The sequence below is a fragment of the Stigmatopora argus genome, chromosome 4 (genome assembly GCF_051989625.1).
Source record: "Stigmatopora argus isolate UIUO_Sarg chromosome 4, RoL_Sarg_1.0, whole genome shotgun sequence".
In the NCBI taxonomy this organism is placed as follows: Eukaryota; Metazoa; Chordata; class Actinopteri; order Syngnathiformes; family Syngnathidae; genus Stigmatopora; species Stigmatopora argus.
In genome coordinates this window covers 9,956,648-9,970,919 of record NC_135390.1, presented here as the reverse complement: position 1 = coordinate 9,970,919, position 14,272 = coordinate 9,956,648, and the positions used below count along the sequence as shown (strand labels likewise).

The 14,272-nt window shown below is 39.0% G+C and overlaps 1 protein-coding gene and 2 long non-coding RNA genes across 4 annotated transcripts in view; 1 reads left to right on the top strand and 2 right to left on the bottom strand.

Annotated features, from left to right (window-relative positions):
- The first annotated feature begins 267 nt into the window (after window positions 1-267).
- LOC144072818 (uncharacterized) lies at window positions 268-6,192 on the top strand. Of its 2 annotated transcripts, XR_013299949.1 has the most exons (6): window positions 268-665; window positions 864-997; window positions 1,187-1,285; window positions 5,529-5,615; window positions 5,697-5,960; window positions 6,075-6,192. It is a non-coding gene; the product is annotated as an uncharacterized LOC144072818 (long non-coding RNA). The 2 variants fall into 2 exon arrangements; XR_013299948.1 differs by having other exon boundaries at window positions 269-665; window positions 5,697-6,192.
- A 250-nt stretch (window positions 6,193-6,442) lies between these two features.
- Window positions 6,443-8,257, bottom strand: LOC144072819 (uncharacterized). Its single transcript, XR_013299950.1, has 2 exons — window positions 7,866-8,257; window positions 6,443-6,597 (listed from the first exon to the last, which is right to left on the bottom strand). It is a non-coding gene; the product is annotated as an uncharacterized LOC144072819 (long non-coding RNA).
- Window positions 8,258-10,953: 2,696 nt separating this feature from the next.
- Window positions 10,954-14,272, bottom strand: part of galnt1 (UDP-N-acetyl-alpha-D-galactosamine:polypeptide N-acetylgalactosaminyltransferase 1) — a 42,930-nt gene continuing 39,611 nt past the window's right edge. Inside the window, exon 14 of the mRNA XM_077598135.1 lies at window positions 10,954-11,703. Within this exon, the coding sequence (XP_077454261.1) occupies window positions 11,557-11,703 (147 nt within the window). The 3' untranslated portion in view covers window positions 10,954-11,556. The remainder of the gene's footprint in view (window positions 11,704-14,272) is intronic.

Sequence of the window (14,272 nt, the reverse complement as noted above, 5' to 3'; positions counted from 1 at the left end):
TATATATATATATATACATATATATATATATATATATATATATATATATATATATATATATATATATATATATTTATATTTATATATATATATATATATATATATATATATATATTAGATACTTTATGTATTTACATGTGTCCAGCACTTATGTCTAATCACACAATTATTTTTAGACTTATATTTGTACAAAACTCTTTTATATAGCCTCTAATAATTTAGTGTGTGAGTGAGTGAGGCGTAGGGATACGTCATCGCTTTCACAAACTGTGATTGGCCAATGATAGAGTGGACTAGCCAGAGCTACCAAACTGTGTATGTAGCGAGCTGCACACGCAAATAGTATGTTGTTCTGTTGATTTAATAGCGGTTTTGTCAACCCACAATGGCCGAAGGAGGAGAAGAAGTGGATATGGTTGCAGATTTGCTGTCAAAGCCATTTTCAAGACGGACTTTTCAAGAAAAGATGGACATCATTAAGAAAGGTCCGAAGCAAGCTAGCCTGTCACAACCGGAAACGGACATTTTCAGCCCTAAATGGAATAAAAACGTACTATGCTAGTAGTACGACAGGACAAGCTCGACTTTAAGCATTAGCTTCGATGGCGATAGAAAAGGAGAAAGAAAGGAAGATGGATTTTGTTTACAAATAAAAATGAATTTTGGTGAGTAAATGGCTATATTCCTGAATAATATTGTATGAGGTCGTTATTGATGCTTTTTATGTGTCGCAGCTGTAGCTGCAGTATATGTTTTATAGCCATAAAATAGTTGTTGAGGGTTGGGTTGACGTGTATTAGAATAATACTACACGTTATTGTGAAAATATTTTTGTGTGTCTATCTTGAATGCGCATGACCAAGGTCAGAGTTCAAATCCCCGCCCCACTCTTCAAAATGGCGGATGAGCCAGCAGCCAGGACGCTAGCGGACTGCAGAGCAGCTCAGAAGTGATTTACCGAAGAAAGACCTGATAACAGCACAATGCCACGCATTTGGTACGTTGTCATTTGGGGATTTAGAAGCCCCGGTTCTCATTTAATTGTGCTTGTTGACGGGAACATGCCTCGTTGGCGTGATGTCGCCCCACGTGGTTGGAGACAAAAATGTTTGCAAGCAAATTGGCTACATTGCGTTACCTCTAGCTCTTAATGTTTAATAAGAAATCATTCCATTGTGTGTTTCAGTTCCTCAACGAGCACAGGCTGCTCGGAAACATCCCGAATTTGGCCAAAACGACCAAAAAGGAGCAGCCTGTTAACGCCATAAAGCTGTTAGTCTGCAAAGTGAGTCATTTTTAATTACTAGTTTCTATTTTCTCTCCGTGTAATAAATATAGGTCAGCGTTTAATGCTTTGCGCAAGTAGCTTTTTTCCATTATGATACATCCAAATTTTGTAATCATAACACACTTCTACTGATCTGGTGTTGATTTTTAATAGTGTGGCTAATTCACACATGTGCCATCAGTGGTGTAAGAAATAAGCAGTACACTTATAGAATATATACCAGTGGTTCTTAACCTTGTTGCAGCTACCGAACCCTAATTTCATGTGAAATAAACTTTTTTTTCAAATTCAAGATAAATAAATTCCTCGCAGCACTGATTGGCCAAGCAATGTCACATGATCATCTGCAGCTAGAAATGGTCAAGCGGGGCATGTTTTCCTGAATAGACATGATGAATCGATGTGGAGAAGGCTCCACTGAACCCTTAGGGTTCGGTCGAACCCAGGTTAAGAACCACTGATGTATACCTTTGGCTTGGAACTTTTCATTTTTAGTTTTAAATGTAGTTTTGACAAAACATAAGGAAGACATTCATTCAACAATAGCGCAGGGGTCATTTTTGAATCAAGTTTAAACATATGGTAAAATAACCAATTGTCCCCAGTGTATGAAGAGAAAAATGGAAGCAATACAGACGCTCCCCTACTTACGAACGCAATTGGTTCCGAGCGATTGTTCATAAGTTGATTCAGTGCTATATTTTGTATTATAATTTATGTTTAAGGCTGATAGAAGTATATTGAAGGTTTATATAAGTGCATTTGTATGTTTAAGGCTTGTATAAGTAACACGCATTGGTTTGTACTGAAAAAAAAAAAATTTAATAAAATGGAGAGAATATGTACAGTACTGTAGAGAGAGAGATTTATGTATTAGAAACTGAAACTTTCAGAAGTCACTGTGGTCCAGTGGCAAAGACAATGGGTCAGAACTTCAGGTGGACTCGAGTTCAAATCAGGAATGAGTTCAATTCCACTCTTTGCAATTCTCAAATTGTTTATTGAGGTAAAGAAAAGGATAGATATAACTTCCAATCACATCATTTCAGAAGTCACTGTGGTCCTGTGGCAAAGACAATGGGTCAGAACTTCAGGTGGACTCAAGTTCAAATCAGGAATGAGTTCAAGTCCACTCTTTGCAATTCTCAAATTGTTTATTGAGGTAATGAAAAGGATAGATATAACTTCCAATCACATCATTTCAGAAGTCACTGTGGTCCAGTGGCAAAGACAATGGGTCAGAACTTCAGGTGGACTCAAGTTCAAATCAGGAATGAGTTCAAGTCCACTCTTTGCAATTCTCAAATTGTTTATTGAGGTAATGAAAAGGATAGATATAACTTCCAATCGCATCATTTCAGAAGTCACTGTGGTCCAGTGGCAAAGACAATGGGTCAGAACTTCAGGTGGACTCAAGTTCAAATCAGGAGTGAGTTCAATTCCACTCTTTGCAAGTCTCAAATTGTTTATTGAGGTAATGAAAAGGATAGATATAACTTCCAATCACATCATTTCAGAAGTCACTGTGGTCCAGTGGCAAAGACAATGGGTCAGAACTTCAGGTGGACTCAAGTTCAAATCAGGAATGAGTTCAATTCCACTCTTTGCAATTCTCAAATTGTTTATTTAGGTAATGAAAAGGATAAATATAACTTCCAATCATGTATAGGCGGGCCGCCTCGTGGTGTAGTGGGTAAGTCACCTGCCTGCGACGTGGGTGTCGAGGGTTCACGTCCCGGTGTCGCCAGTCAACGACTGTATGGTGTCGGCAGTCGGCCGCAGGCCGACTGTCGAACACCACCAGGAACCCCCCCTCCCAACTGTCTTCCGGTCAGCCGGAGGCTGACCGGAAATATTGTTTTGCTGAAAAAAATGACTAAGTCTTTATTTGAATGAAAAAAGGATTACCCATTTACTGAACTACTAGTGTAGTGATTAGTCAAACGAGAGCAGGATTCGAACCCCATTTCCCACATGGCAGTCAAATCCACTAACTTGAGGTCTGTCTGACCCATTGTCTTTGCCACTGGACCACAGTGACTTCTGAAATGAGATGATTGGAAGTTATATTTATCATTTTCATCACCTCAATAAACAATTTGAGATTTGCAAAGAGTGGACTTGAACTCACTCCAGATTTGAACTTGTGTCCAACTTCAATTTCAACCCATTGTTCTTGCCACTGGACCACAGTGTCTTCTGAAATGATATGATTGGAAGTTATATTTATCCTTTTAATTACCTCAATAAACAATTTGAGAATTGCAAAGAGTGGAATCAAACTCACTTCTGATTTGAACTTGAGTCCACCTGAAGTTCTGACCCATTGTCTTTGCCACTGCACCACAGTAAAGTTGGAAATTGTATTTATGCTTTTCATTACCTCAATAAACAATTTGAGAATTGCAACGAGTGGAATTGAACTCACTCCTGATTCCCGCCTCATGTTCTGACCCAATGATTTTGCCAGTGGACCACAGCAACAACTAGAAGGTGAAGAATCAGAAGTCAGATTTATTCTCCGACTCTCTTAGCCTTACTTGCTATGTCATTTTTTAAAGAAAAAAAGCCTTACTATACTATGTCGTTATTTAAGAAAAGAAGCCTTACTATACAATATCGTTTTTTAAGAAAAAAAGGCGTCCTCTACTATGTCGTTTTTCAAGAAAAAAAGCCATGCTATACTATGTCGTTTTTTAGGGAAAAAAGCCTTACTATACTATGTCGTTTTTTAACGGGAAAAAAGCCATACTATACTATGTCGTTTTTTAGGGGGGAAAGCCTTCCTCTACTATGTCGTTTTTCAAGAAAAAAAGCCATGCTATACTATGTCGTTTTTTAGGGGGGAAAAGCCATACTATACTATGTCGTTTTTTAAGAAAAAAAGCCTTACTACACTATGTCGTTTTTTAAGAAAAAAAGCCATACTATACTATGTCGTTTTTTAAAGGAAAAAAGCCATACTATACTATGTCGTTTTTTAGGGGGGAAAGCCATACTATACTATGTCGTTTTTTAAGAAAAAAAGCCATACTATACTATGTCGTTTTTTAAAGGAAAAAAGCCATACTATACTATGTCGTTTTTTAGGGGGAAAAGCCATACTATACTATGTCGTTTTTTAGGGAAAAAGCCTTACTATACATGGTCTTTTTTGTAAATAAAAAGCCTTACTATACATGGTCTTTTTTGTAAATAAAAAGCCTTACTATACTATGTCGAAAAAAAGCCTTTCAATACTATGTCGTTTTTTTTAAAGAAAAAAGCCTTACAATACTATGTCATTTTTAAAGAAAAAAAGCCTTAACGAACGCAATTGGTTCCGAGCGATTGTTCATAAGTTGAATTTGTTTGTAAGTTGATTCAGTGCTATATTTTGTATTATAATTTATGTTTAAGGCCGATATAAGTATATTGAAGGTTTATATAAGTGCATTTGTATGTTTAAGGCTTGTATAAGTAACACGCATTGGTTTGTACTGAAAAAAAAAAAAATGGAGCGAATATGTACAGTACTGTAGAGAGAGAGAGAGATTTATGTATTAGAAACTGGCCAAAAGAAGCGACCTAATGACGATTGCACAGTTTTCTTCTTTTTTTCATCATAAATGATGCGGTAGCACTGTATGGCATCATTCAATTGATTTGCAAACTTTGTGCAACGTTCAATATTTGGGTCCTGCTGCTCGATCTTTCTGTTTATAAATGGTACTGACGGTCGAACGATTCAATGCCCGTGAAACGCTCAGCACTCTCACGCGCATCAAGCTTCGTTATTATTGCCACTCGTTTCAAATGAAATGGCTTGCCTCTTCCTTGCAACTCCCTCAATAGAAGCCTTTAGCTTTTTACCAACCATATTCAATATTGGATGCATGAGATATTTAATGATACAAATGAAAAAGGTTCTTTGCACACTGGAGATACGTTCACGCACTTCCGCATTGCAACGAAGAAGGTAGATGCTGGGTGAGCTGAGCTCTCACAGCGCCAGGCGTCGGTATTAGCGGCGGAAAGAAGTACTACTCCGAAAAAGGCGCGAAATACAAAATTGGACCTGCGAACATTTTTGGACTTAAACGTAATTTGCAGACATGTTCGTATGTACCGTTGTTCGTAAGTTGAATGTTCGTAAGTAGGGGAGCGTCTGTAATGCCTTTTTGGGATATTATTTTAAAAAATGACTGGAAAACAAATGTGGGTAAAATGAGCAATTACATAATCATGCGGTGTTTTGTAGATGTTTAAAGCTGTGGAGACGGTGGAGGTGAAAGCTGTCAAAATTGATGAGAAGACCAAGGAATTCAAGGCAGAAGTTGTGAATGAGGTAAGACCCAAGGGTTTCAGGTTATTTATTTGCATGTCATGTTTACTAAACCTACTCATTTTGTATCTTGCTTCTCTTCAGGGTCCACGGCATAGTCTTTGACACAAACATCCCCTCAGGTACCTGTCCAGTATGTTTTCTGTATCTCCCACCACATCTGAATCAAATGATCAACTCATCACAAAGCTGTCCAGGAGCTTGATCATTTGATTTGGGTGTGTTGGAAGACATGGAAAATAAGATGGATAGGGGTGCTTGAAGCCTGGAGTTGGATTATTTTTTAGTCTCTCTGCCTCTAAAGTGGACAAAAAGCAAACCATGCCACTGAGCAAAGTCATCAGAGGGGTCTGTCTAATATTTCCATTTTTCTTTCTGTGGCTTTAATGTTGCTTGCCGACTGAGCATCCTTTTGATGTTAATAGAAAATACATAACCTAGTAGCAGTTTTTTTTCTTCCAGAATTCCACCCTAAGGGAAGAGGATTCTTTGTCCATTTACCGATCGATAATCGCACTGCTCCTGGTGAACCTAGCCCAAGAGCCCCCTTTTTTGTGGAAAAATAAATGTTCTTGAATGATATATGTCTTATTCTTCAGAGCAAAAGAATGCAAGTAAGATGACAAAGTAAACTTAAGAGTTGCCCAGTCTTAAAAGACCAAGTTATATATACACCCTGCCAAAGAATGACATTAAAACACTTAGAATTATTTCAAAAGTAGATTTACACTACTTTTGAAATGATTCTAAGTGTTTTTATGTCATTCTTTTGCAGGAGTTATATTAAAGATTAAGTTACCAATATAAGAGGGGAGAAGTACATTACAAGATAATTGTTTGAAGGTTTTATTTAATTTGCATGACTATTTGCATGTTGTACAAATACATAAAGTCCCTGAGATGTCACAAGAGAGGAATCATGAAGTGGGCAGCCTGCAAGGAAGATCACCTACTCCCCTCCAGAGTCTGGACATAGACCTGATACCTGCAAAAATAAATCACATATATATATATATATATACATACATACATATACATATATATACACACATATATACGTATATACATATATACATACATATACATATATATATACATATATACATATACATATATATACATACATATATATACATATATATATACATATATGTATATATATGTTTGTATATATATATTTACATGTGTATATATACACATATATACATACATATATACACACATATATATACATATATACACATATATACATACATATATATACATACATATATACACATATATATACATATATATACACATATATATACATATATATACATATATATACACATATATACATATACATACACATATATATACATACATATATACACACATATATACATATATATACACATATATACATATACATACACATATACATACATATATATATACATACATATATATACACATATATACACATATATACATATATATACACATATATATACATATACATATATACATACATATACATATATATATACACATATACATATATATATACACATATACATATATATATATACATTTATATACACATACATATATATACATATATACACACATACATATATATATACACACATATATATATACATATATATATATATATAGAGAGAGAGAGATGAAATTCAACAGATAGGTGGATTTTTTGAACCAATTTTACCTTGGTGTGAGCTGTCTGCCTGCAAGTTATCGTATACTATAGAGACTGGAGACTCAATAGATTAGCTTTTTTTAAAAACTACTTTTACCTTGATCTGGCTCTCCTGTAAGATCGTGCCAAAAGAATAAAGACTGAAGCAAACCTGAAATTTCATATTTTATTTGTGAGTTGATAAAGCCTTCTCTTTTTTTTTTAAAACAAAATCTAAGTCATACATTTACATATGAAAATATAGATGTTTGACGATCATCACTTTTCCCAGCGTTAAGGTGGCAGTCTTTTTACTCACGTTTGAAAGCATAGTGCTACATTGACTACATTCAGATAAGCCAATGCAAGTTTCTCGAGGATATTCAACAATCAATTTGAAGCTTTTCCAAAACTCATTGTTACTGCTACCGGTGCATCTTTCTACAATCTTTAGTTTATCCTTAACTTCATGCGGCGCATGCTCTGCCTCCAATTGCAATTACATTACAGCGCCTTCTTTGTTTTATCCAAAATTTCTAATTATTTCAGGCTAGGGTTAAAGATCTTACCTCTACAAGGGTGTGAATGTTCTGGGCCCACGCCGCACTAAGAGCTGCATCTTGAATTCTAAACAGAGAAAACTTGATTTAACCAAGGTATTTGGGAGTTGCCAAACAATTATTACAAGAAAGAGAAATCTCAAGAAACTTAAACGATCAAGATAAAGAATGAAAATAAATTAGTGGGGGCTCCGTGATATTTGTAAGTTGCCTTAGCAATTTTCTTATGATTGTTTTTTTGGTGAAAACAGAACAATTACAAATTGGAAACGGGTGATTGATTAGTCTAATCACCCATTTTGGAGTGAACCTTTACCCAGCAAACTGTTCGTTGATGTCTCGGCTTTGTTTGATTAAATGAAGTCTTTCTACACGACTCAATAATGGAGAGAAAACGGACAACATACGGCACACAGCCGGCGAGGAAAAGGAGCCCAAATTTAACTTATCGACGGTGTGTTCCACCTGGCATTAAACTAACACATTTAATGGCAGTTTTGGCTCAATGGATTGCTCAAAAAATCTCCCGGTAGCGTGATAAAAATGCACTTAGGCCAGTAAATTGCTCAACGACTTACCTCGCTGGCGTGACAGTCGTCCGTCAGCATCAAATGGCTGGCTGTTCAAAAGGGCCAGACACTGCGCATGTGCTTACTTTACCCAGGTGGTTCGACAATGGGGGTATACCACGCCCATATTGCGCCGCCATATTAAAAGTGGAAAAGATGGTGGCTTGCTTACCGCGCGCCACAAGGTGGTTTGTCCTCCCACCCAACTCAATGTCTATGTTGAGAAGATGACGTAGATCAGTTGTGATTTTTGTGGTCTTGATGCTATGAAACAGTGTGTTAGTACACTAATATACAAAATATTGAGTAACATTTTTACTTAGTATTTTACATCAACTCACCTTTACTTCAGGCCATCTGACTCCATTAAAAGTTAATATTTGAGACGCAAAGAATGCTTCATTGTCTCATCTCATTTTCTGAACCGCTTTATCCTCATTAGGGTTGCGGGGGGTGCTGGAGCCTATCCCAGCTGACTCCAAGCCAGAAGCAGGGGATACCCTGAATTGGTGGCCAGCCAATTGCAGGGCATCAGTGGACAAAAAAACTATTCACACTCACACTCATGCCGAGGGGCAATTTAGAGTCCCCAATCAGCTTACCATGCATGTCTTTGGAATGTGGGAGGAAACTGGAGCACCCAGAGAAAACCCACCCAGGCCTCTGGAGAACATGCAAACCTCAAACATTTGGAACGAGCTGGATTTCAACCAGATACTGATCAGCAAAAGACTGAATAAAGCTTTTGTGTGTTAACCATAAACATGCTGGAGTAACTAACTGCCAAGTAGTAAAACATTGTATTAAAAACTTTTAGGCCATAAATAAAAGCACATGATATTTGCATGATGACTATAGATTTCCAAATACTATGTCAGGCTGATAGACTACTAATTATTGAATCCCATTGCTTGTCACATTGTAAGCGAGCACTGTACCACTTGAGCTAATTCCCCCTGGTAACATAAGAGCTTCCAGCACCTGGTATTTCCAGGCAGTCTCCCACCCAGATCAGACGTGGGTGGGCATTTTCTGGGTAGTAAGTAGTAAGCCCAACTAGGACACGAGATCTGATATTTTGATTCTGTTAAGTGCACATTTTTCATTGAGTTTGGCCCACAAGTATATATGTTGGTCTCATTTTCATCATGAAAAGCTGAAATTTAACACATTTAACATTGGAGACCAAAAAGCGTGAATGGAAAACCGATATTCATTCATCGATTTTACCTTTGCTAAATGTCTGGAAGCATGAGTCTGCAAACATTCACCGGTACAACTGTGATTGTGTGTGTTCAAGCCATTTTGACATCAGATTGCCTCCAGTCCTTACCAGTTGAAATAGGATCGGGCACCTGTCGTCAATAGGCTTTTTTTGACATCACTTTCCCTCTTTCACTAAATACAACACATACGCTGTGACCTGGGCTGGCAGTGAATGAAAACTTCTGAATAGATTTCCATTGTTGCCAGAGCGGTTCAATTGGGACCCAAAAAAGTCACATGTATGATGAGTGTCCTTGACAGGACGTGTAAATGCCCTCACTTTTATTCTCTATATTTGGATGCGTTCACGGTGGAAAAAGTTGTTCATCGGCACTTTTCAGGACAATCTAAACAACACAACAAAATGCTCTCTGAGCCACTTCAGTCTCTTCTTTCAACCAATGCTAAGATGATGTTTACTGTGTATGTAAACACTGTTACTGAGTTGGGAGTCATTCATTCATTTCCTACTTCCTAATTACTAGATGGTGATTTACTGAATATATGTATACATAGTGGACTGGATGTATAGTCTGCTGAAAATGATTTTGAACTCTGTGTTCGAGTTTTTAGTTGCCTAAAGGTCCTGGAGAAGCAAAGCAACCCCAGACCATCACAGTAAACCATTTTTTTCATATTTTTTCTAAAGAATAAACTATATCATGGCGTGGTACAAATTTTGCCCCACAAAATGAAAATCCCAATCTCTTGATTACAGACCAGGGCAGGAGTGAATAGTTTTCAACAGTGTGTAAAAACTCCAAAGACATTAATGACTTGTAGATATGGTTAAAAAAAACAAAATATTAGCATTAGTGCCAAACTAAACTGGGATATGAAGTAAAAGCAGAGTTAAATATGACGATGTGAGATATGCAAGCAACTTGTTGTGCCTGTATAAACCAGCGGCGTATTTTGAATGAAAAACAACAACAAAAAATGAAGTTACAGGCCGGAAGACACTAAATAATTCACGTTTCAGGTTTGTCGCACTCGGTTTGCATTAGAGCAGGGTTTCCAAAAATGATTTTCATGACGTCCACCAATAGTCAGAGAAATGTTGTCATAATCAAGTCATACATATGTATTTTTTTAAAGTCTGGATATGGCAACATGTGATGGTTAGCATGTCTGTTTTCGAATTCTAGCAAATCTTCAGAGAAGACGGCTAGCTTTAAGAAAAGTCTAACAACGAGCATTTAAAGAAACCCCACTTTAACGCAAGACCCCAATGGACTAAAGGGTCAGTCAGACTACACGCGTAATAGGCAGTGAGCACTTTCATGTCAAACAGGACGAACGAGAGACAACCATGTAAAAACAGGACATAGAAAAGGCATGATATCACAAATGTCTTCTCAACCTGACGTTTGGGTCCCCTGCCCCAAAAATGTCTCCATTCCTTTCGAGTCCGCAGGCAGTAAAGACGAGGAGAGGACACTAGAGGGAGACACGCTGTAAGGAGGCACACAATGGAAAACAAGCCTTCTTCATATGAATTCATGTACACGATTCATGAGAGAATTAAATTAAAAAAGGAGCAAACATTCAGTCAAACACACGCACGCACGCACGGACGCACACATGCACACAAATTAAGTGCACCCACTCCGTAATAAGAGGCAGTCAGTAAACATTACATGATGACGCGACATGTGGGCATCCGTCACTCGCCGAGAGCACGCGGCGTCTCCCGGCAGGGAGTCTTTAGCTCGGCTCTGTTTTCGTCCTGAGGACGCGACACGGCGTCCCGTGGTCGTACCGTCCGAGGCGTCCTTTTCTCACATCCGCTCGGAGGCCTTGTATAATTCTATTTTTGTTATTTTTTTGTCAACAAAGGGTCCTCCCATTGTGCGTGTGCGCCATCAGAAGACCTCCGGTAGCGTGACGTTGCGGAGCAGCCATTGCTGCGAGCGCGAGTGCGTGCAGTCTCTGACGCTGGGGACCTGACTGTCCTCCTCGCTGGCCTTGTCCAAACACTGGTTACTATTGACATGGATTAGGCTCAGCTTCTGCACAACACACATGATAAGACTTTGGAGTTTGTATAGTCACGGGCAATGTATTTTGCATCCCTGACTTAACCCTTAATGCCCTAAAAACAACATTGCTGCTAATATAGTTCCTCACGTAGCTTTGCGATGAGATGTGCTGGATGTGGGAAGTTTTGGAGTTTGAAAATGTACCCCCCCAAAATTAAAAAGAGTAGCATAGTTTTGAAATAATGATATCTAGACTGATTATTTTCAGTTTCCAACCCGGCATGTGGGTGATCTGGTTCAACACACAAATACAGAATATAGCCAATTTGTAATAAAATGTGCCCACTAATGACTCAGTCAGTATATGAAATGAAATAAAATTCAAAAATGGAATCAGTCAAGTGTGTTATTATAATGAACTTTGCTTTTGTAGATCTGGAATTTCTCAAGCGCTTGAGTGACAAAGACAAATTCTGTCGGAGTTTACCGAGCAGTAAAGGAAAACCCTTGTGAACAATTGACTTCTTTATTACTTTTGGACAAAAAGATTGGTCTCTGGGGTCTTATGTATGAAAACTAAAAGCAAATTCATTTTAATTTTAACCACTGTCAGTAGGTTATACAGTAATACCTCGACATACGAGTGCCCCGACATACGAGCAATTTGAGATACAAGTAAAATTTTGAGCAAATATTTATCTTGGGATACAAGACAAATTTTGATATACGAGCATACAGCGGACGCGAGAGGCTGCTCATAAGGATATCATGGGCACTGTCTTTCTGGTCGCAACTTCCTCGTGTAATGTCTCACTCTACGACAGGGGTCTCAAACTTGCGGCCCGCGGGCCAACTGCGGCCCGCGGGACGATAATTTGCGGCCCCCGTCTTAATATGAAAGATCGAATTTTTTTTTTTTAAATATATATATATTTTTTTTTTTTTTACCCCTTTCCCCATGATGGCGCCGTTTAAGTGGCAGCCAGTGGCAGTAGCTCTGTCCACTCATGTTTTTCTTGTTTTACAGCATGTTTTACATGAAAAATTAGAGGGAACATTGACATGCACCTGCTTGTGGCAGGTGTGATACTGGTGTGCCGATAGCGAGCAATGATGATGTCGTGACCGGATGATTCGCCTAAAGACGTTTCGCCGACGGACGTTTGACAGACGGACAGGTCGTACTAGTATTTGTTAGTTTAATGATTAAATACAAATACTAGTATTTGTATTTAATCATTAAACGCTGTTTTCAGCTGGATTTGACCGAATTTGAGAGCATTTTGAGCCGTTTGGCGAATGGACGTCTATAGACGTTTTTTTGCCTCCATCGCGATATCATCCAGTATTTGTATTTAATCATTAAATGCTGTTTTAGGATGGATTTGACCCGATTGCTGTCATTTTACGGCCTGCCCAAGAGTGCTTATTCCCAGACTGCCATTGATGGTAGACGAACATTGATTTTTACTATAATTTGGACAACACCGGCGGCGGGCCGGATTAAAAATCCTAACGGGCCGTATATGGCCCGCTGGCCGAGGTTGAAAAACTTGTACACACACGATCCGGCGGGGCGAGCGTTCGAATCCCGTTTCGGCGAAACCTCCGTTCGGCCGAATGAACGTTCGGTGGAACGTCCATTCGGCGACCTGCCCGTCTGTCAAACGTCCGTCGGCGAAACGTCTTTAGGCGAATCATCCGAGTACCGATGATGTCGCTCACACTGGTACTCAGTGCGCTCAGGGAGGTTGTCTTTCTGCTCAGACCAACAAAAAATTAGAGGGAACTTTGGTTCGGAGCTGAATGAACCAATCACGGTGAGGTATACGGCTCTGGAGGGCGGGACATCGGCCGGGCTGTCCAGTGCCTCGCTCACTCACTCATTCATTCCTCCAATCAGCTGGGCGGAGGAGAAGCCGTGAGGCGGATCACTTCGCTCGGCGCGCACACTCCTCCGCTGCTCTCAGCATAGAACTGAATGAGGCGCTATGATCCGTGATCCAGCCTGTGTCAGTGTCTGTAGCCATCTCCGCGATTGAAACGGAGAGCGAAAGTGCACATGCGCCACAAACCCGCGCGACTGAATGTGAAAGATCAACCCGAGACTCATTCCAAGTGGAAAAACATATTACAGAGCCCCAGAGATGTCTCTTTCAAAGCCTGCCGTGAAGAGAAAGGTCGGTGATGAGCACAGACAGTTTCAAGAAAAGTGGGGAGTGCAATATTTCTTTGTTGAACACAGGGGCACCCCGACGTGTCTCATTTACACTGAAAAAGTTGTGGTGCACAAGGAATACAATTTGAAACGTAATTGTACTATGAGACATGCTGAGGAGTACGAAAAATACCAGGGAAATGAGAGAGCCAACCAGGTTGCCAGTCTTAAAACACGTCTTCTGAGGCAACAGGATCTCTTCAAGAAGGCTACCAAAGACAGTAATGCAGCAGTCAAAGCTAGCTATGCCGTTTGTGAGTTGATTGATCCTGTGCTAAGTGATCCCAAATGGCTCATGGACTTGGCTTTTCTTGTTGATATCACACATGAGCTTAATGTACTGAACAAGAAGCTACAAGGCCAGGGGCAACTTGTCCGTGC